At 38.7% G+C, this 24,601-nt stretch overlaps 1 protein-coding gene across 3 annotated transcripts in view; it reads right to left on the bottom strand.

The window, feature by feature from the left end:
* The window catches only part of SLC44A1 (solute carrier family 44 member 1), a 201,577-nt gene that overhangs the window by 143,499 nt on the left and 33,477 nt on the right, over positions 1-24,601 (bottom strand). For all 3 annotated transcript variants that reach the window (XM_039239918.1, XM_039239909.1, XM_039239904.1), the window contains exon 2: positions 3,386-3,475. In XM_039239918.1, coding sequence (XP_039095849.1) covers positions 3,386-3,475 — 90 coding nt within the window. The remainder of the gene's footprint in view (positions 1-3,385; positions 3,476-24,601) is intronic.

Here is a 24,601-nt window from a genome sequence, read left to right as displayed (position 1 = left end):
AGTAGTGTCTGTTTATCCATCTCATTCTTGTTCCTTCATGTGTACAAAAACTGTGGTCTGGAACTTACAAGCTGGAGTCAGATGTGAGCTGAAAAACCCTAACCTGAACCCCTAACATAAGAACTTCTTAGTCATCCTTACTCTGCCTCTGTCTTGCCTGCAACATTGACCCTCTCTCCTCTTTCCCTTTATTACTACCTTATTTCCGGTTTTCCACATGTTATCTAGACAATTCCATCAGCCTCTAAAGTGGTCCCCCTCTACAATGGCTTTATACACCATCTTTAACATTGGCTACCAGGGCTATCTTCCTAAACCTGGTCACATCATTTCTTGCTCAGAACTCTTCAGCGGTCTACTGGTACCTAAAACAGTGGTCTCTGAACCCTGGCTGAACACTGAAAACAGAGATTAAGTCAGAATCATAAGTGGGACCCGGGAATGAGTTTTTTTTTTTTTTAATTATCTAATACAAGAACTTGATTACTACCTTAAGGGAAAACGGAAATTTAGAAGCTCAATGCTACATGCAATTTTTTAGAGCAAAGTATGTGTATGTCCAATAATTTCAAAATACTGATGAAAGTTCAAATGGGGAAGATGATAGCTCTCAAGAAGGCTGGTAGCAATCTGCTTTGGAAAATACCCTAAGTTCTTGAGGCACCTGGGTGCCTCAGTCGGTTAAGCTTCCAGCTCTTGTTTTCAGCCCAGGTCATGATGGTTGTGGAATAAGTCCTGCAACAGGCTACATGCTGAGCATGGAGCCTGCTTAGGATTCTCATTCTCTCTCTCCACCCCCCCCCAACTCTGCCTCTCTCCCTCACTTGCACGTGCACTCCCCTCACCCACCACCTAAAATGAAATTTAAAAAAAGAAAAACACCCAAAGTTCTAGACAAAGTTCAAGTAAGCATGGAAAAATCTTGAAAGTAAGAGAAGAAATAAAAGAGAAGTACAAATATTTACGCAGAGGTCAACATGTGTAAATAAAAAGATTTAATGGTGAAGATGAATGAAATAAGACAAGATCTTAAAATATTTCAAAGCACAGACATCAAGGAATGAGCAAAAAACTGCAAGTAAGGACATTGCATGAAGATATGGCTTGATTAGGTTACAACATGACAGAAAGACCACTAGATCAAAAGAGCATAGGCAGAAAGTTCTGGTTCATATTCTATCTTTGTTGTGTATTACCATTATTATATTCTTAGACAAGCAAATATTTAACATTGTTACAACTTAAATTATAAGTTGGGGATAAAACCTATTTCATAAGATAACTGGGAGAATTTAACAAGATAAATACATATAAAAGCATCAAGCAGAGGGCAATGCTCAATAAATTGTTTGATGAATGTTTCTCTGAGAAGTAAGTCATCTTATAGGATGAAATCCTAAAAGAAAAAACAAACCTTTTCAGAACCATACAAAACAAACACACAGAAGACAAAAAAAACACTGATCTATGGTTGTGTTGTGCCAGTATGGTGGGCAACAGAACTTGGAAATTTCTCCAGTTTCCACATGGCAAAAATTGAGGTTAGCTCATCTCCGTGAAGGTAACCCATTTAAAAAAATCCTTCAAAGACAAATAACTCTATACATGCATTTAAAAGTACACACAGTGGGTCTTAATTACCACTGCACTGAATTCAACATTATATTAATTACCATTGCATTAAAATGTGTCAGTAAACAAATAGCTCCTTACTCTCAAGTCACTCCTGAGTCAGCCTATCAACATTAATGAGTGTGCTTTCCTGAGCTATTTTAGGGTAGAAAATCAAAAGCACCTGGAGTGGCAGGTACATGTTTTTATAAACATAATTTTGAAAGGTCAGCTGCTATTTGTCTTAGGGATAATTCAGAGTATGGGGAGAGGTTGTGGATTAATTCTGTTAACAAAAAAATGTTTGCCACACTCTGCATGCACACTGCATTTCAGGTGCCACTCCATTAAACTAAGTAGACTCTTGAACATCTTAGAAGTCCCAAGTGAGGAAATGGGTATTTTGATGTTTTCTAAGTATCTTAGGTTTCCTAAAACTGAGCTGACTACTATCTTTAAAACAAACACTCCTTATTTTACTCAATTTAGTATATTTCTTTAAAAGCTACTGCTTTCTTTTCCTTTCTTCATGTTCAGAACTGGTACCTATTAATTATGCCTATTAGGAATAGGGTGGTTCTGTGATTTTCAAATAGCATTTGCAGGGTGTACAGTTGAGGAAGACACAGAATAAGATTTTCCTAAGGTATGGGGAAATGGAAGTTAAAAATGCTCACATATTTATGAAAAAAAGGCTGCCAGAGGTAGTAGTGTTTTGGGTTGTAAAGACCATGAAAAAGAGAGCAATACTGTCTGCACAGTCCCCTCGAGGAAGAGGAAACAAGGAGGCAGAAAAAATCACTGCCCTGGAAATTATGAGACCGTGGTTCTGTTCTGAGCCCTGCTACTAACTAACAAGTGGCCTTGGGATGGTCATTGCCAGCTCTGGTTTTGAGGTTTTTACTCTGTAGAATGAGGGTGATGAACGAGATGAGAATTTCCCAGTCTGTTCTAACTGTAGCTCTACACATCAGCTACCTCTAAAACCGCTGTTTTCCACCTTCTTTTCCAGCCCAGCACACTGGCAGGGACTCTCAAGTCCCTGAAGGCTATGTCAGAAACTCCTGCAGGGCAGGATGGGTATGCAGTTTGAATCAGCACACCCTCGACACTTTGCACAGGGACTCCACAACCAATGGAAAACCGCCAAGTCTCCGATCTCCAACTGAGAGCCGCCGCTCAGTACAGCAGACCCAGCAGGCAGCCCTTGTATGGGCAGAAGCAGTGAGCAAGCAGCCTCGTCTCTTCAGGAAGAACTAAAAGATGTCAGAATTGGAAACACCGTAGATATGTTCTGGCACAACCTCTAATTTCATACAAAGGAACACACCAAGTTCCTGAAAGGAAAACTGGTACAAAAATGGCCATCAGGTTTGTGTGACTGGGTTGGATAAATACTCAAGAGTCCACAGCCAGTGCTCTGGTTAACAGGCCATCAAGATCGCAATTCACAGAAATGTATGTGGAATGATCTGGCTTCCTTAAATGATCTAGTAAAAGAGACAGAGTTCCCCTTAATTATATCTCATGTAAGCTTAGAAAAAGAAAACAAAATCAAGGAGTATCAAATACCAATTAATTGTATGGGACAAAAATAACCAGGTTCAATGATACCCTAGGACCTCCTGTTATAAGCAATTCAGAAGGGGGTTAAATATAAATAAATAAATAAATAAATAAATAAATAAAAAGCTCCTTCTTTAAACCAACTCCCCCATCATTCCCTTGGATCATGGGTGCATCAGGTCCTGATCATCTAAAAGAGTGTTCTTACCATTCCAATGCAGAAGAGGATAAAAAGGAGCAGCCATGGTATGTCTGTACAGCTACGGTCCTCCAGTGGCTTCCATTCTCGCTTAGAGCTCTAATTGAAAACACAAAATAAGAGAGTGGCAAAATGTTAAAGGTAGTTAAAATGAGGAAGGCACAAATATACCACTTATACCTAGATTCCGTCTTGCCTGACAAGTTTCTACTGAACCTATTAAGATACAACTCAAGTATTGGTCACCTTTCTGGGAAGTTTTCTGTAACTCCCCGTCTTTCTTCTTGGTTAGGCAGAGTACTGATTCCAATGCTGTTTTTGTACCTCTATTAGAGTATTTAGCATGCTAGGTTGGATTTGTTAGGCTGTGTCCCCAGGAGATCACGAGCTTCACAAGGAAAAAGACCTCTTATTTTCCAGCATCTAACAGGACACCTGAGGGTTCAAGACATGCACTCAGTATGGCCTTTTTAAAATCAATGAACGAACAAATTCTTCCAACCTTAATCTTAATGGTGGCTTTCTCTTTGTGTGTTCAGATGCTAAACTTAAAATTTTTAGAGGGGTGCCTGGATAGCTCAGTCGGTTAAGCATCCAACTTCAGCTCAGGTCATGATCTCATAGTTTGTGAGTTTGAACCCTGCATCGGGCTCTGTGCTGACAGCTCAGAGCCTGGAGCCTGCTTCGGATTCTGTGTCTCCCTCTCTCTCTGCTCTTCCTCAGCTTATACTCTGTCTCTCTCTCTCTCTCAGAAAAAAAAAAAAAAGAAAAGAAAACATTTAAAAACTTTTTTTTAATTTAGAATGTGTATTACATATGATCTTTTCTAGGAAGAAAGGCCTTTAAAGTGAATTCCTATTCAAGGGTAATTTCTTTTAGACCTAATAACATTCAGGAAAGAAAAACTAAATTAAAACATTTTTAGAGACAGATCTGGGTAACTCCTAAGCCACCATACACAGATTTTCAGTCTGTTTCTAGAAAGTATAAAGAGTTTCTTGATCATACAAAGATTCCCTACCTGAAGAACGAGAAGCATTCTAAAAGTAAATGTGCGAAGTATTGATTGGAATCCTGACTGCAGTTTTTTTTCTTATAGCAAACACTATTAGGCTCTCAAGTCAGCTTACAAATTCCTTTTAACCGAATGTAATTGAAAAAACACTCCTAAGCTTTCTAATGAACAAAAAAGCCCAGAGTCTCTCACCCTATGCTGGAAACAATAAGCAGAGAAGGGAGAAAAGGTAGCCTTGGGAAACCTATGGGAAAAGTTCTTGCGAGAAGGTTGGGGCCTCCAATGGCTTCCATGACAAGATCCAGGAAGCCATCTGGAGATAATAAGGAGGCCTCTAATACAATTAGTATTTAGAGTACAAGAGTGGGGAACTGGTTCTCAGGTTTGCTTACTGGCTTTGTCCCTCCCATTAACAGAAAACAACATGGGGCGCCTGGGTGGCTTAGTCGGTTAAGCGTCTGACTTTCGCTTAGGTCATGATCTCGCGGTTCGTGGGTTCAAGCCCTGCGTCGGGCTCTGCGCTGACTGCCAGCTCAGAGCCTGGGGCCTATTTCAGAGTCTGTGTCTCCCTCTCTCTCTGACCCTCCCCTGCTCATGCTGTCTCTCTCTCTCCTAGAAATAAATAAAAATATTTAAAAAAAGAAAACAACAGTTTTCGGCTATGTACACTTTGATAACTTGATGAAAGCTACACATTCTTTTCTTGGGAGGTATGCATCTATTTGCATAATTTTCACAAAATTTTAGGGAATTCAGAACCCAGGTTAGGAAACTCAGGTTTAAAATACCTGCCTATCAATGTTGAAAGCAGAGTCTAAGCTACAACCCTTCTTCCCTACCCCTCACATGCTAACCAGACAAGTGCCTTTTTCTTGTTTAGTGCCTTACACTGTTCAATTGTTCAACAACAACAACAACAACAACAACAACAACAACAAACCCCTCCACCCTTAATGGCTTGGTCCCGACACCCACACAAGAAAACAAAAGAGCAGTAGTGAGTCACAGGGGAAAACCTTGCCCTCAGACTCTAACTAGCATTAAAAACCAAGAGTGAGTAGGCAGTTTTTTCCAGAGGAATGTAACACTATGGATAAAGGACTCTGTTCTCTCGCTAGTTGTCATTAGTTAGCTACGAGACTTTGGATAAATTGCTTCATCTCTCTGGGTGGCAGGAAAGGGTTAGATTAGATCTCTTAGGTTTCCTCCAACTCTAAAAATCTATGATCAGCAGGACAGTTCTGTGAAAATTTTTGTTATGACCAAAAAAAAAAAAGCTGCAAAAATAATTTGACGTTATTCCTTGTACTTTTCAAGTAAGAATGCCTGTATTGTGGTCTATGTTTTGGAAGACAGTTACTCACAGTATGAATAAAGAATGTTTCTTTGTATTAAATAATCTCAGTCTTGAGTAATACCCATTAAAGTAAAATTACTTCCAAACACAGAATTTGGATATCTCTTTGAAATTCATATTTACCCTATGGTAATTTCCAGAGCAACAGTGACTTTAAGATGTTCTATTTGTTTATCTTAAACAGTCCATAATGGGGGGGGGAGGGTGTGCAGGGAAGAAGCCTCAGACTGATTGAGCAGTTTCTTTATCCACAACTATTTTCTTAGTAGTTTTACTTTAGACCAACATTCAGTTTTTAATGCTTAAATTCACCTACAACATAAAGAAAGTGGGATTTCACTCTTGACCAGAAACACACAGAGATTCGACATCCCAATGATTTAATTCTACTTACTGACAGACACTTCTGACCAAATACATAAAAAACCATTCACTGGGATTAGAAGTAGAAAGAGGAGGGGGTTACGTATAAAAATAATGATAAAGTATAAACTAGAACAGAAAAACACCAAGGAGGGGGTGATCACCCTTACTCAGATAAAGAAAGGCTTCTTAGAGGAATGGCAGCTTACTTCATGCGGGTGTTCTGAGGATTAAACGTGAGCTCTGTCACACAGTAAGCACTAATTCTTGGTTATTATTCATCCACACTTTTTAGTTAACCTTCTCCTTATTAAGATATCCTTTTACCAGATGGACCTCTCCAAATAAAATAAATAAAAAGAATATTAAAGCTGCCTTTCCCCCGCTATTTACTACAACTTGACTTAATGGTGCCATGTTTTCATTTTAGCTACTGTTTTTAATGCTATCCATCACTGATCACTATTAACTAGGCACTATACCCAAAGCTTTACATACTTATGTCTTTTTTACATACATTATGTCTTCAAAACAGCTCTCTCATGCAGGTATTATCCTTATTTCACAGATTAAAACAAAAACAAAAACAAAAACAACCCAATCTCAAAAAGTTAAATAATCAGCCCAAGATTTTACAGCCGTGCAACCAGATTCTGAATCCAAATCTGTGACTACAAAGCCAAATCCAATGAGAATATCATTCATTTGCACCAGTCAGTAAGGAGCAAAAACCTCCACTAGTTTTTCCTCACAATGCAAAACTGGGGAGCCAACCCAATTATTTAAAATCCTATAGGCACCGAGAAAGAGAGTAAGATGTTTTATGAGCCATGACATTTCTCAAGCGAGTCAAGAAACCCAACAGTTGAAAAATTTTAATGTTTCTTTAACAGATTTAACCAAGTGGCAACTGGATTTAATGCTGTCTGTTTCTTCCAATTAAAATCCACATAGACCTGGCAGAAGTAAAATGTTTTACAAAAGCACTTTTTAAATGTGATTTTTATCCCCTTCTTAAATTCTATATGAGATTAACACAGGCTGTCAGTAAATGTTAGGTCCCTTCCCCTTCACACAATCTGACAATTTAGGAACTAAGTAGAGTCAATGTAATCATACTGTGCAAGCCTTAAATGACAGTGATTGAGACCAAGGGAAGGAAGAGGTTGGGACTAGCCCAAGGGATCACATGTGATCCTCAAAACAATTGTTAGTCATTATTATATGTTCCTGATTTTTCTACTTTGCAAAAGAGAAAACCAAGGTTCAGAGAAAACAAGTGGAAAATCTATATCTGAAACCTGAGACCTCAAACTCAAGCAGAGAGATGGACACTATTAAGAGTTAAGGAAATGCTAAAAATAAAAAACATGGTAACAAGATGAAGAATGCTTTTGTCAGGCTCATCAATAGACTAAACACAGCCCAGGAAAGAATCAATAAATTCAAGGATAGGTCAATAGAAATTACTGAAAGTGAAACACAAAGGAAAAAGGAGTGAAAAATCAAAAATCTACAACAGAGCATCTAATAACTACAGGGCAGTATCAAATGGTCTAACATATGTGTAATTGGAATCGCAGAAGGAGAAGATTGAATGGGGCAGAGAAAATGTTGGAAGAAATAATGACTGAGAATACTCCAAAAATTAAAACAAATGTATAATAAAGCACAGCTCTATTTACTACGTTTCTAACAAAAGAAATCAAAACACAGATCCAAGAGGTTAGAAAATCCCAAACAAGATAAATCCAACACCCATATGCATACATGCATACACACACATACACACCCAACTCATATCATATTCACAGTGTTGGAAATGAAGAATAAAGAGATCATCTTGATGGCAGAGGGAGGGGGGCACACTACATACAGAGAAACAAGAATTAAACAACCTTCTTGTCAGACACAATTCAAAGCAAAAAAAAAATGCAATGACATCTTTAAATTATTGAAAAAAAATTTTTTAAATCAACACTTATTAGGGGAGACTGAGTGGCTCAGTGGGTTTAACTCTTGATTTCAGCTTCAGTCATGGTCCCAGAATCGTGGGATTGAGCCCCACTTAGGATTCTTTCTCTCTCTCTCCCCGCCTCTGCCCCACTCATACTCACTCTCGAAAAAAAATAAAATTATATATTTTATTTTATATAACATATATATTATATGTTACATATATATTTCTGAGAAATATGTTTCTGAGGAAAATGTTTCTCAGAAATGAAGACTTTTCCAAACAAACTCTAAGAATTTATTAGCGGCAAACCTGAACTACAGAAAATGTTTAGGCTGTGGCTGGCTCAGTCAGTAGAGCATGTGACTCCTGACCTCAGAGTAAATTCAAGCCTCACATTTGGCATGGAGCCTACTGTGAAAAAAAAATTCTTCAGACTGAAAGACTAAAATACCAGACAAATTTGAATGTACACAAAGAAACAAAGATTTCTAAAAATGGGTAAAATGAAGGTTGTAATTTTCCATAAAGTTTTTAAAAATAAGGGTTGAATATATGTGTGTAACGGCATTCACACATAGTCTTTTTACATATACAAAGGCAGAATTATAATTTTTAAAAATAGTATTAGACCATAAAAAACAATTCTAAGACAGACCACAACTGACCTCTATCTCATGTTTATGTTTTTATTGTATTCATACCCTTAATGTTAGGTAAGAACTATATTTAATATCTTCACATTCCTTCCTACGGTTCATACACATCATAGATATGTGCAAGCAAGGAAGAAAAGCTTCCTCAGTATCTCTTACAGAAGTCTTAGCATGAACATCTAAGTCCTAGACTCCACATTCACTATAAGCCCTAATAGCTAAATCCAAGGCCTTCTGGTAAATTTGATAAGCCGTAGTAGGGATGTGTATTTTTAAGGAACTAAACCCATAAAAAGTTTTGACCTAAATTTCCATGTTATTTCTAATGAAAGTACAGTTGTTGAGTAAATATATTCCAGATAATAGTAACACACCAAGGTTTTGACAAATGATATGTCATAACCAGTTAGGTCAAATCAGGTATCACTGGAAGGCAGCAGTAATTGGGTGGGCCATGCCAGGGATCAATCAGGTAGGAACAAGTCTGGCAGATGTGAATCTAGTTCAAGGAAGTAGACAGGGCAGTAAGGATCAGGAAGAAACGAAAAGATCAGAGAGGCAACACCAGCAATCCAGAATCAAGAGAAAAGAGTCAAGCAGGTCTCAAATACAGAGGCAAGCAGGGGGAATCACGAGACACCTGGGTGATATCTAACAGCAATAACTGAATGCTTCTGGCCTCCTTTTTATACTCTATGCTTACTCTCTGTAAGACTTTCTCCTAATTAAGATAAAAGTATGAAGCCTCCCAAAGAGTCTTACAATAATCTCCTAACAGCATTACCTAATGCTATGAATCTTTCCCTGACACACCAGACTTGTGTAGACATGGTTTGGAAAGAATGTAAAATGTGCTACAAAAAGAGCATAATTACACTAAGAAGTTACTTGATTTTCAGACAACACTCTTAAGCATTTTGTTGGTTTTTCAATACTGAGCGCCACACAATGGACCTGAGATTCAAAGCCAAGTAAGAAAGCCCCTGCCCTCACTGAGCTCTAGTTGAGTAAAAGAGAAACAAATTAGGTACTATGATTATGGTTGAGTGATGACAAAATAGAGACGTGTAAAAAGTACTGCAGGAATAGAGATGGAAACTATTAAGTAAACATTTGTGAGATCTGTTGAAATTACCTTACAAACTCTGAAGCAAATATTGAAAAATGATTCTTTGGTGTCTAAAATAGAATGCATTTTGTGCCCAAAACATACTGAAAATTCTTGCTAGCTCTGAGGGGGAAATACTGACTGCCAAATAAGAATTATTCCACTCAGAAATGTTTAGTAGTAAACAAAAAGAACATTAAGTTGGTTTAAAAATACAAAAATCAGCCATTTCATTACTTTGTATCCATTAAGATTTCTTGATGCTAGAGATTCTATGGCTGCTCCCGTTAGGAAGGGCCCTTTCAGCCCTTCACACAATTAGTGCAGTGAGGTATTTACTAAGCTGCTACAATATTTTCATGTTGATGTCACTGGTGAGAATCCTAAGTACTATATGGTCACATATGTCTCGAATTGCTTCAGCCTGGAATTTCTGGTGCACTAATTGACCACAAGCTCCCTTGTCATTTCCCTAGAGTAACCCAGAGGACTGTATTCTCTCCTACATTCAAAGCAACAATAATGGAAAACCTAGGAGGCTGCTCCCAAGGGAAAGAAGTGGTGTACTGGTGGTGTTAGCCCTGCAAAATGAAAGGCAAACCAGTGTCAATTCCAACACTGTTTGGACCAGAAGTTCACGACTACAGTTGCTCATACTTCTTTGTTTTGATCAATCAGGAGACACACTGCAAGTATTCATTATCATTAAGTACTGAAGCTTAAAAATTAAAGCAGAATTAAGATTATCCTTACGAGGTCATCAACACATGCCTACACTCCTACCGGCCAGCAATAAGCAGAGTGAAACAGGTATGTCAGGAATTGCGGTAACCTCAAGACTGACTACTCCTCATGAGAAGCCTACGGCCGCCATCCTTCATGCGCACCTGTATCTCTGCAGCACAGATCCATCCTTTCCATCCATGCTGCCTTTCCCAGACTCCAAGGAAAAACCAATCATGTATGTCAAGGCCAAAGCAAACTGAGATGTAGCCTCTCAAGCAGGACAGATTTCCAGAATGTGTCCTTGGGGTGTGTTTGCTAATTTGTTGAATAATCAAATTTCCCCTTCCAATGCTTTGTGGTTTTGCTTTTAATATCATGGTCTCTCTACTTACTGGGTAAACAGACCACCCCCAAATTTGGAACTGCAGAGTTCCAATGATTCTGCTACAGTTTTCATTATCTTGGCTGCTCTTGGCACACCCAGGAGGTCTCCAAGGTGACTGCTACTAGATACATGTATGATTTAAGTACATACATGGCAAACACTGGGCTATCTGTGAGGACCTGATTTTGTTGATGCCAGTGTGTTTTACACAAAAATCTCCAGTATTAAAGACCAATAGTCATATACTCCGAATCTTCAAAGCTCCCTCCAAGGACACACTGCTTCATTAAATTCCCCAATATGCTTTTATTTGCCCAGAGTAGTAACAAAAGAATAAAAGAGCTGATGTGTATCATTTTTGCCACAATTTTCAACAGAGTGAGCAGACCTGATGAAGTTGGGTAGCAATAAAACATGGAGGCTTTTCCGCCTTCTGTTCACAGCACCTGCAAATAAAATCCTGTAATAGGATTTTGAAAGACATTGCCTGCCCTTTGGGAAAGCTCTCTCAAGGATTTGGAGTGCATAACTACTTACAGTTACCATAAGTAATCCGTTTCATTTGCTAAGCCTGGTGTTGGCAATTTATATTTGAAAGGTAAAAATAAAAGCATGATTTTAACAGGCAGTTAAAGGTAATAAGATACACTGAGTGGAAAGATACAGGCATCTGTGTCCAACTGCTTTTCTTAGTTCATGAACTTTATGCTAAATCACAAACATTCATCCATTTAAGAAAAAAAGGGGAAATAGCAACTAGAGCTGCTTTATGTGTTATGTAGTTATACAGTGACAGAAAGTTCATGGGGAGATATCTTGCTTTTGTCTTCATTCTTCCTCCAAATGTCCTAAAAATAAATAGATAGATAGACAGACAGACAGATAACTGGGGGCCTGCTACAAAGATATTCTTATATCAGGTTCCTCAATGACTGCCTTTCTCGCCCAGGAGCACATGATAATCACTGGAGATAGGCCAAGATCATCCTGCTTTGCAAAAGAGCAAATAGCATCTTTTACCTCCATTGTCAATGAAACAGAATCAAAATTATACAGACAAGCCTTGTCTGCAATCCTCAAGCAGTAGTTCTAAGTAGTCTGTCTTCTGAATCAGTGGTAAGCAATGTTTTTAATTTGAAATTACCATTTAATTTTTTTAATTAGTTTTGATGGCCTTCATTTTTCCCCATTACATCCAACAAGTGTCAGAACTTCTTCAGTACTTGATACCAAGGACAGACTAGTAAGACCAAAGACCTGCTTTGCACCACCTCCCTTCTACAGTACTACCAGTTTCTAGATTGTGAATGGTAATTTACTAAGTTTCTTTGCTATACTGGAAATCTTTATTAAAGCAGGAGTTTGTAGGTACTCAGTATAGGATTCTTACTCCAATCTGGCTTCCTTTCCATCACAGAAGAGGTAAGAACTGACTTCTGAAGTCTCTGCTGACTAAGGAGAAGAAATGTGAAGATTACGCTGATTATAACACACCTAATGTGTGGGTGGAATTGAGTAAATTTATATTTCAAATCAAAATTAGCTATTGTCTTTGCCAATGAAGATGTTTTTAATTCACTGCAAACATGCACAGAAACAAATATATGTTCAATTCTGTGGCAGTGCCTAAGAATTCTTGAGAAATCAAATCCCTATAAAAGTTTTTTTTAATTTTTTAATGTTTGTATTTATTTTTGAGAGAGACACAGTGAGAGAGACAGAGGGGAGGGTCAAAGAGAGAGGGAGACACAGAATCTGAAGCAGGTTCCAGGCTCTGAGCTGTCAGCACAGACCCCAATAGGGGACTCAAACTCGTGAACCACGAGATCACAACCTGAGCTGAAGTCAGGCGCTTAACAGACTAAACCACCTTGGGGCCCATAATAGGTTTTTTTTTAATTTTTGGAACTCTCAAAATAGGGACTGGATTCCCTTCCTTTGTGTCCCTGTAACATAGTGTGCATATACCACCATCACAGTAATTATCATTTCACATATAATTATTTGCTTCCCTAGTAGATTACAAACTTCATGAGGGTAAGGATAATATGTCTATTTATTTTTTAATTAAATCAGGGATCAGCATTGTTTACAGTTGGTAAACTGTAAAGCCTATTCCACATGAAACAATGTGTATGGAACCTTCCAGTAAGGGACTGAATATATAATGTTCATTCTTCCCATCTTACTGCCTACTTAGGGGCAAGGACTTACTGGTCTTATTCACTGCTATGTAGATGAACAGTGTCTGGCACATAGACTCTCAGTCAATTGCTTGGGTGAGTGAATGCATGAATAAATGAATGAACAAATGAACAAGACTAAGTTTCTTATGATTGGAGTGACATGTTAGAGCAAACATCCTTACTGCCTCTCCTGCATAAGATCACATCCCTACAAAGCATTCTACTGCATCAGTCTGGCTCCTTTTCCCACAGATATTATATGGTATGGTATTCCACAAAGATGTTTATTATAGATCTACAAGAAAAATAAATTCTGAATTTAAATAAGTTTCAGAAATGTTAACAAATCTAGTCTTTCAAGCAGAACTTGTCTGGGGCCTTACTGTGAGACTCTCCAACGTATTTGATCATACACCCATTAGGAGACATGAATGCAGACAGTGCCAACCTCTCTCTCTAACGCTATATTTCTGGAAACCAGAACATAAGCATTCATGCTTCCACTGAAAAACACTTTCAGAAGTAAGGGCAGGTAGCACCAGTTAAGACAATGCTGAAAGCTATTTAAACTGGATAGATACTTTTGGAAAGTAACTTAGCAATACACTTCAAAACCCCAAGGAAAGAATCTAAAACATTAAAATAGCTGCACATGAGATGTTCAATACACTGCTATTATGAAAAAAGAATTAGAAATTTACTAACAGAAAAGAAGCAATAGAATACTTCGCAATCACAAAAATACTTATGAAGATTTTGCATTGTAACATATGAAAATGACAGGGGCGCCTGGGTGGCTTAGTCGGTTAAGCATCCGACTTTCGCTTAGGTCATGATCTCGCGGTTCGTGGGTTCGGGCCCCGCATCAGGCTCTGTGCTGACTGACAGCTCAGAGCCTGGAGCCTGTTTCAGTCTGTGACTCCCCTTCTCTCTCTGACCCTCCCCTGCTCACGCTGTCTCTCTCTCTCTCTCCTAGAAATAAAAAAAAAAAAGAAAAAGAAAAAGAAAATGAAAATGACCAAGAAAATTGTGTTAAAAAATATGGTGTGGGGACATCTAGCTAGCTCAGTCAGTTAAGCGTCTGCCTTCAGCTCAGGTCATGATCTCACGGTTTGTGAGTTTGAGCCCCACATTGGTGTCTCTGCTGTCACACAGAGCTCACTTCATATCTTCTGTCCCCTCTCTCTCTGCCCCTCCCCTGCTCATGCTCACTCTCACTCTCAAAAATAAATAAATAAAACTTTTTTAAAAATTTTAAGATTTTTTAAAAATATGGTATGAAATTATATCTATATTCTGGCTATACAACCTAAAACTAGTGTATGAAAATATACAAACAATGGAAAGGGATAGTGCAATTTTTACACAGTTTGACTTATAATGCATTTTCCTCCCTTTGATTTCCATTAATACTATTTAATTATGGAAGAAATAACAACAGAAAAGTGCTACTGGCTCCCATTTCTCCACATTACTATTTTTCTACTTCTTCAATATCCAGACACACTATCAAAACCTCCAGAAATTGTTCACATTATTCTATCCGACATTTATTGACAGGAGATCAGAACACTTTAAACATCACTAGAAAGCTATATGCTGAGAATCACCTAGACAGCAGCAAGATTTCTCCTAAAGAAAGTGGAAGAAGTGGCAACATCAGACAGGTAATAAACATACTAGTGAACATTAGAGTGGTAACACACGGATCTGGTGGGAAGGAGCAACCCAAACCTGGGTTCAAATCCTGGCTCCTCTTTTTCTTTCTTCCCTTCCTTCCTTCCTTCCTCCCCTCCCTCTCTCTCTCTCTCTCTCTCTCTCTCTCTTTCTTTCTTTCTTTTGAGAGAGGGCTTAAGTGAGCAAGAGGCAGAGAGAGAGGGAGAATCCCACTAGGGGCAGAGAGAGAGAAGCAGGGTTTGCCCAGAGCTCATGTTTTACCCAAAGCAAGGCTCAAGCTCAGACCGTGAAATCATGACCCGAGCCAAAGTCAGATGCTTAATGGAGGCACGCAGGTGCCCCTGACTCTTCTTCTAAATAGAAGTATGATCAGCTGACCTGATTCCCCACACACACACACTTATAAAGTAAAGAGACCATCCACAAGCCATGTGCTGTGGTTTGCAAGAATAAATGATTTTAAGTAAAGCTCCAGGCTAGGACCAGGCCCTAAACCGTCATTAATGCCTTTTCACAACTGGCAAAGGGGGAACATCTTCCCCATGACACATCTGAAAAATTGACTTCTGGGGCGCCTGGGTGGCTCAGTTGGTTAAGCGTCCGACTTCAGCTCAGGTCATAATCTCACAGTTCATGGGTTCGAGCCCTGCGTCAGGCTCTGCTCTGACAGCTAGCTGAGAGCCTGGAGCCTGTTTCAGATTCTGTGCCTCCCTCTCTCTCTGACCCATCCCTTCTCACGCTGTCTCTCTCTCTCTCTCAGAAATAAATTTAAAAAACATTAAAATAATTTTTAATTGATTTCTAACAATAATCATGTCAAACATGTAAAAATTGCTCCCATATTGCATACATCCTAAAATGTGTGCCTGAAAAGTGAAACATTAGTTGTGCAGGAAATATAACCAGGAGAAATTAATGAGTGCACAGTTGTAGAGATAATCATGGTAGACGTTAAGAAACATATCAACAGTAACCCTCAAAACGCAATAACAACAAGAGCAAATGAAATGGCTTCCTAGATCTTAAACTGTGTAAGAAATTTGAAGAAAACTTTAATTCTATAACCCATAGTCAACCAAACTATACAAAAATCCATCCATTCAACAAATAGCTATTATCACATGGCAGGAACCACATTGGTACTTAAGAGAGTTGGTTACTTGACTCCCACCTTTCTCTTCTCCTCTTACTAACCTTCCTCATCTCTGGGTTTTTCCTTTCCTCTCTTTCATAAATATGCAATTCATTTAAGTTCACATGTGCGAGTTGGTGAAATGACAGACAAAATGCACATATCCACCAACAGTGAGAAACGGGGTCATGCATCAACCTCAGTTGAGAGTACCAAAATAATGTTTTATCTCAAGTACTTAGTGACCTTGTGCACTAAATGCAAACCATAGCTTATATTAATGAGCATATTCCATGTGCCAGACACCTTCCCCATATGAACCTATTTGACTTTCACAACAAGCCTATGAGGTTGATACTATTAGCATTCTCATTTTACTGATGAGGAAACTGAGGCAAAGAGGAAGTAACTTGCCCAAGTCACATACCCAGTAAGTACAAAAAGAGCAGGGATGTGAAGCAAGTAGTTGGGTTCCAGGATTCATGACCACTCTGCTCTTCCATGTTTACTGTGGTTAACATACCCTGTGTAAATACTGTGGACTGATGTACATGGAAGAGAAGAGGGAAAACAGAATAATGAGAGGGAGAAAAATTACTGCAAAAATAGTATAGTACATTCTGTGCCTTATTTTATCTAAATGGATTTTTTTCCATAGTTAACATTTTTCTCACAGGAAAATTATAGGCCATAATGAAGAATAACATGTTATTAACATATTCTGTATGTTGATTTCAAAGATAAATTCCAAATGTCCAAATATTGCTCTTGATATTTGAAGAAAACACCTGCAGTGATGTCTACAGATAGAAACAACTGTTGGTTCCTCCTAGCCTTCTGTAACTTCCATCCATGTTTTGCATTACACTTGTTCAGGTTTCAAAAAGAAAAACAATACTAACATACTACTTTGCTAATAAGAAATCACATACAAGTGGCGCCTGGCTGGCTTAGTCTGTAGGGCATGCGATTCTTGATCTCACTCCACATTGGGCATAGAGCTTACATAAAAGAAAAAAGAAAAAGGAAAAAAAAAATCACACACAAATGCCCATCAAGAGATGAATGGGTCAGTACAATGTGGTATATCCATAGCATGGAATATAAGTTTTGGAATAAAAAGGAGTGAGGTAGTGATACACACTACAACATGAACATGGATGAACTTTGAAAACATTAATGTGAAAACAGCCAGACACAAAAGGCCACATATTGTATGATTCCATTTCTATAAAATGTCCAAAAAAGGCAAATCTATAGAGACACAAAGATTAGAGCTTGCCTAGCGTTGGACAGGAGTTGAGGGGAAATGGGACCACTCATGGGTACAGGGTTTCTTTGGGGGATGACAAAAATGTTCTAAAATTGATTATGGTAATGGTTGCACAACTCTGAAAGTACTAAAAACTATGGAACAGTAAATTTTATTTTCTTTTATTTTTTTTTAATTTTTTAATGTTTTATTTATTTCTGAGAGAAAGAGAGAGAGACTGCGTGAGCAGGGGAGGGTCAGAGAGAGAAGGAGATAACAGAATCGGAAGTAGGCTGCAGGCTCTGAGTTAGCCATCAGCACAGAGTCCTACACAGGGCTCAAACCCACTAACCATGTGATCATGACCTGAGCCGAAGTCAGATGCTTAACCGACTGAGCCACCCAGGCGCCCCTGGAACAGTACATTTTAGATGGGTGAATTGTATGGTTTAAGAATTACATCTCAATAAAGCTGTTTTATGCATAAAAGAAATCAAAGAAAACACTTAAAGTGGGCCATATTGGCCACTTCATATTAACACTTTTAATACAGCTACATTAGGTATACAATAAGATAAAAGCTGAATAGTTTTTAATTCAGGTAAAGAAATGGGTAATGATGGAATTTGATGAAAGAAAGCATTTTTCTGAGAAATCAGAAATTACAAGAATTACAAGATAGAGTGCTGATTTTCATAGAATAGTTCAATCCTTCTGTGGGCGGCACAAGAGGAAAGGAGAAATAAGGTTGCAGAGAACTGAAATAAAAGATAAAACAGATCAAAGTAGAAACAGAAAAGTCATCTTAAAGAGACCAAAGGACACACACCAAGGCAAAACTAGACTGTGGTATAAATACACCTAGAGAGAGAAACTTGTCAGAAAAAAAGAGCCAGAAAGCGCAGGTACACACAGAGCTACTATTTATTCAGCACCTATTAGGTGGCAGGGTCTGTACTTGACCAGTTACACTGAAAAATACCAGTCTCAGAGATAAACGTTGCCACCTGCCCTTCCATACTGTCTTGAGGAAGAGGTGCTAGGGCAGCAGACTCTAGACTGATGAACATACAGTCTGGGCTAGTGAGACGTGACTGCACCGTGAGTCATCCAGCTTGCTCTGTTTATCTGATTCCACGTCATTAGACAACCCTCTAACTGTCCTCTATACCTTTTTCCCACAAGTTAACAAGCCATGGGCATAACCTAACTAGAAAGCTATGGAAAAAATGAAGCAACAGAGTAACAGAGGCTACTGCATGTGCAGAGTCTAGATGAATACATATAAACTAAGCTGTTAACAACTGTTATTTCATGAGGTAGGATCAGAAGGGCTTTCCATATTTAGACTGCACTATTTTAAAAAAGTACTAGTTTCTATTAAGAATAAATACGATAATTTTAAAATAAGAATTTGCCTTTACCGTAATACTAGCTGATGCAACCAACATTTTCCAGTCTCTATGTCAGTTTCAAATTAGCCTCCTGAGCTGACAAATGTATCTTATGACTTTGTTTTATGTGATTAGTATTTATGTGATTAGAATTATGTGATTCTACTATTAGTAGAAGGGTGCATGCTATATGTAGTAGCAAGATTAAGTTTCTGAGCCTCCAAAGCTCTAGGGCTTGTTGAATTCTAAGATCAATGATATTTGGTAAAGCTACCTGGCAGCCATCAGCTGGGCTTCCTTGGTAAAACCTGAACCACACCAAGTATTATGCATTCAAATTCTATATGGAGAAAATAATAAAGAGCCATAATTTAGAACCCTTCTAGAGAACTCTCCCAGTATTTCAGCCTAATTTACAAACAGGCAGCTATTGGACCTACAGACTGGCCTTAGCTGGCAAGCCTGGGAGACAAAGAGGTTGGTTCTATACCACCACCAACCTCGAACACCCTCTCCCTGCCTACAAATAGATGAAGAACTATGGAGGAAGCCCTAGGAACATGAGAGTCCTGGCTTAGCGTGGCCCTAGAATCTGGGACCCAAGACCAACCACATTCCCACCCCTGCCCAGAGTTTAAAAGGTCAGAGCACCCAGTAGTAAGGGCCATTAAGTGGTGCCAACATTTCAGCCAGCTGACCTTCAGCCACGCCACGTATGACCAATTGGTTATCTCCAAGTAAATGCTGGGTCTGAGAATGCTATGTTGCCAGAAACCCTCAAATCTCACTTTTTGGTAAATTCAACTTGGTAAAAATTCAAGATGTCAATCATGTAAGTCTGAAATGGAAAAGAATAATACAGAGGATTCAAGCATCAAACTGACAGTTGGATTATTACATCATCAGGGAAGGATTTTAGGAAAATATGTGAGCACATCAGGAGCTAAATTAATGAAAACCAGCTAAAGAGCTGAAGTGATTAAAGAAAACTCATACAAAAAAAGACTAGAAACACCGAAATAAGTGAGAAGGAATACTGAATCATCAAATTAATAGCCCTATAAATGACATACTAAATTTGCTCTTTAAAAAATGTATATATCAACCAAGAAAAATGAATGTTAATGAACCAAACTTGAATCAATGAATGCTTCAAAAACATGAACATCTATAAACCTCCATGCCCAATGAGTTATTAAAACATCCCAGTCATAAGAAACAATTTTTGTCCATCTTCAAAGCCAAGTTCCAAGCTCTAGCTGGCTATATTTGTACCTTGACTGGTCTGTATTCAAATCTGGCAACACATCTTTCCCACCAACTAGTCATCTGTGTCTCTGAAGTTACTTTTCTCATATCATCAGATTAAATTTCATTAACCCCTTAAAAGCAACTACTTTCTCTTTCCACACCACTGTCCTACTCCATACCAACTGTTTCTTTTCATACTGTCCAAAGTATGTGATGATTCTCAATCACAGGCTTCAAACAATGATACAACTTCCAACCATATAGCTTCCATATTCAAAAAGTCTCCACTTCCCTGAAATCCAGTTAAATCCTACTTCCAATCTATTAGAACTACAGATATGGTCACAAAGAAACAATCTATTCTAAAATGATACATGTAACACTGGGTTACCAAATGAGGCACTGTGGAATAAAAAGTATAAGCCCCTGGTAGAATCCCAATATCCAACAAACATGAGACCAGTCTCCATACCTTGAAGCCTCCCTCCCTGAGAATACCATGACTCCCTGGTCATGAGGTGATATGTCTCTGGCCTCCTGGTCTACTACAAAAAAGCACACAGCTCACCTATTAACTATCTAAACACAAGCCTTCCTGCTCTCATACATCACCATTCCTGCCACGACTGGTATTTCTGGGGACCACACTTATGAAAACTTCTATAGACAATAACTGAACAGTATTGAAAGAAGAATAAAAAACAAAGAATATAAATATACAGAGAAAGAAGAAGATATTAAGACATTGTCACACAATGACAATGCTGGTTCAAGACAGTAGTAGGTCTTGATGAAGATGTGGTTTTGGGGTACCTGGGTGGCTCACTTGGTTAAGCGCCGGTTCTTGGTTTCAACTCAGGTCATGATCTCACAGTTATGAGTTCAAGCCTGGTGTCCAGCTCTATGCTGACAGAGCAGAGCCAGCGTGGGATACTCTCTCTTTGTCCCTCTCCTGCCCACTCCTGCTCTTTTTCAAAAATAAATAAACTTAAAAAAAAAAAAGGTGTGGTTACTTCTACTTTTTAAATAGCTTTTCAAAGGAACAAATGTTTAACTTTTTCAAATTTGTTAAAAACATACTATTGAAATAACATTAGGGTTTTTCATACTGAATATCTATTTTAAACAGAATAATTCTAGACTATCCAATAAGAAGGTAGATCTACAGTTTGGTCCTGGATCATATATCAGCTCTAAGGGGTCCCAGGTCAGCAGTACAGTCTGTTCTAATGCCGTGTGTTTCTTTGACACACACTATCTCACACACGACTGGCAAACAGATGAATGCCATTCATATAACGACGAAGTCACATTGGCTCACATGCACTTTTCCCCAGCATGTTAATGTTTCAAAGTAATCAGACACAAGTTTTCTCATGATTATAAAGAGAAAACCTTAGCAAGAAGACCTTAAAGCAGGGGGAAAAGCTGAAAAACCTAAGAAGTGACTTACTTTTAAAGGGTAGCTGATTTGGTGGCTTCAAATACAACTACACTTTTTCTTCTAAGCTATCTGGCAAAGTTGTAAAGACATTTCTCCCTATATTAAAACCATGGATTAATGAAGAAGGCTATAACATGGATCAGATTTTTAATTGTGAGAAAAAAGTCTCTATTAGAAGCAAATATCTCCTAAGACCTACTTCTCAAAGGAGAGAGCATGAGCTCTGGAGTCTAAACCTACAATTTTTTCACTCCCATACTAGATGCAACACCAGTAAACTGTGCTACTTTTTTTTTTTTAAGACTTCTTGGGGCGCTTGGGTGGCTCAGGTTAAGCCATGACTTTGGCTCAGGTAATGATCTCTCGGTTTGTGGGTTTAAGCCAGGCATCGGGCTCTGTGCTGACAGCTCAGAGCCTGGAGACTGCTTTGGATTCTGTGTCTCCCTCTCTCCCTGCCCCTCCCCTGCTCTCTCTCTCTCAAAAATAAACAAACATTCAAAAAAAAAAAAAAAAAGACTTCTATTAGGACTACTTGGTTACTAAGCTCCTTAGTTTTAAGTAAGTGCTCTGTCCCAACTCTATTTCTCACATCAGCTCTGCTGGTTTTGGTGCCTGGTTCTGCATAACATGAGGTGATTTTAAATTGCTGAAGTTTTAGTTTTGTTCTGTTTTTGTTTGTATTTTCCAGGTTCACCTGTATGGTATGCAGGCAGAAACATTTGTATTCCTCACACAACCATCGGGTCTAACACAACCTGCTTATCACAGTGTAGCCCACTTGAGATGTGATTCTTTTTTAACCCAGTTAGCCAATATATATATGAAGTACCTGCCATCAAGGAAGTTAAGATGCTTGATTTAAATATTAAAAAGTTTAAATCATTTGTCATAGAAGGAGTACCTGCAGAGAAGAAAGAGGACATATGCAAATTTCTGAAGAACATTCAGGCAATGATGGTGGCAACACCCAGGCCCCAGTGTCTCATTCACAAAGCACATATATCACCAAAACTCCTGATATTCTTCCACATAATCTGCTACACCAACTGCTTTTCCCATCTCTATAAACAGTAATTCTGCTTTCTCAGGTGTTCAGACTAACAACCTTATGACCTCTCTTTCTCAAACCACATATCCCATTCATTAAAAAATGCTGACGTCTCCCGTGGCGCCCAGGTGGCTCAATCAGTTAAGCATCAGGTCAAAATCTTAAGGTTCATGAGATCGAGCCCCACCTCATACTCTGTGCTAAAAGCACAGAGCCTGCTTGGAATTCTCTCTCCCCCACCCTCTCTCTCTCTGCCCCTCCCCCACTCTCCCTCTCTCTCAAAATAAATATAAACAAACTTTAAAGAAAAAGAAATGCGGATACCTCTTATTTTCCAAACATGTACACATTCTGACCATTTCTCCTCACTTTTCCACTGCTAACCACCCTGGCTCAAATCACCATTATCTCTTACCCGAAGGATTGCAACAGCCTTCTATCTGCTTCTGTCTGTGTCCCCTCAACACTAGTTTCAATAAAATGAAACCCTTTTCATCAGAAAGCCAGATCACATTATTCTTCTACTCAAAACCCCACAATGTCTTCCAACCTCACTCAGAGCAAAAGGCAGTTTTTATTACTTTTTAATGTTTATTTTTGAAAGAGAGTGAGCAAAGAGAGAGGGAGACAGAGGATCTGAAGCAGGCTCTGCACTGACAGCAGAGAGCCCAATGTGGTGCTTGAACTCACGAACTGTGAGATCAGGACATGAGCTGGCCTTGCTGCCCCTCTAGTCTTAGGCTTTGCTTCCAGCTCCTGACACTTTTGCACTTACTGTTCCCTCTGCTTAGAACGGTCCTTTCCTGGGTAATCAGGCTGACTTGCCCTCTCACTTAAGTTTTTGCTTAAATGTCATCATTACAGTGAGGCTTTTCCTGACCACCATAATGAATATTGCATGTGTGCGTGCACACACATGCGTGCACACACACACACACACACACACACAGACACACACACACACACATATTCCCTCTCCCTAACTTCTTTTTTTCCAAGGCAGCCTGTGTCTTCATCTGCTGTGTATTTTATCTATTCTGTGTACCTGTCTTGTCCACTAGAAAAGAAGCCTAGTGTTGTCTGCTGTATCCCCAGTACCTACAAGAATTTCTGGCACATGAACGCTATTGAGCTCAATAACTACTTACTGAATGAATGAATCAGGTTCACTGCATGAAGTAATGAAGGAAGTGACAGATTATGACTCCAGGTTATGGCCTTCATCATCACAAATTCAAGGAATACTTAGAAGAAGGTGAAGCAGTACATGGAAGTTTATTTTAATGCAGACATACGGCTAGGCTGTGAAAACTTACTTAAGAGATTTACTGAGCTGCTTCCTGAGATCAAGGACACTTGGAATTAAAGGGCTTTGAGTGGCTCGACTTGTCAGACCCCCTGGCGACTCACAAGATTGTTCTTCCATAATGTGACAAGACATTTGAGCACACCCAAACTGAAACTGCAGGGAGAAAAACCCAGAGCACTATGGATAACCAAGGAAATACAAGTGTTGTGACTCAAACTGGACATGTGAATCAAGCAAATGGAAACTGCATTCATTTTCCACCAGTGACCAACCCCCACACTCAATGGAATCACTGAACTTAAAAATTAGAAAATCTTACCAACCAATCTCAAAAGAAATTCACATTTTTTTAAAGAAGGAATTACACTTTCACTATCTGTGGTTATCTCTGTGGTGCATCCTTCAGAGATGGGCCTGAATTATCAAGCATTTGTCCCCTTGGCATGGCTCATACTTTCATGAACAAAGTACAAGAGCTGAGGGCAAAATTTAACCAAGAAAAAATCAATATTTAGGACAGTCTAAAAATGAATTTATAAGCTTAAAGTAATCCGAAAACTTCTGACATGTGCTCAATTCTGGAATGTGTTTACCATCCATGATGCTGTAAAAACATATTCTCTTTCATGAAAAGGCCAAAATCAACAGTGGAGCTTTACATCTGTGATGTAAGCCTAGATCAAGACAAACTGAAATATGCCTGACCATATACCCTACAGCTGGGGAGGAGAGTTGTTCCTTAAATGCACTTTCCTATCAATACATCAAGGATGCTATGTGGCTAGCTCCAGGCCTGTAACTCTGTACTTTGGGGATTAACAAATTTATTCAATTAGTTTTCAAAATGATTTTGAATTAATTCTGAAATCTTAATTTCATAAACCTGTTTTATATTATCAAGAAGGTTTTTTTAAATTTTTTTTAATGTTTTATTTATTTCTGAGAGAGAGAGAGAGAGAGAGAGA

This window comes from Hyaena hyaena, unplaced genomic scaffold, assembly GCF_003009895.1.
Source record: "Hyaena hyaena isolate Hyena2069 unplaced genomic scaffold, ASM300989v1 scaffold_6, whole genome shotgun sequence".
NCBI classification, from domain to species: domain Eukaryota; kingdom Metazoa; phylum Chordata; class Mammalia; order Carnivora; family Hyaenidae; genus Hyaena; species Hyaena hyaena.
This window is presented reverse-complemented; position numbering and strand designations above follow the sequence as displayed.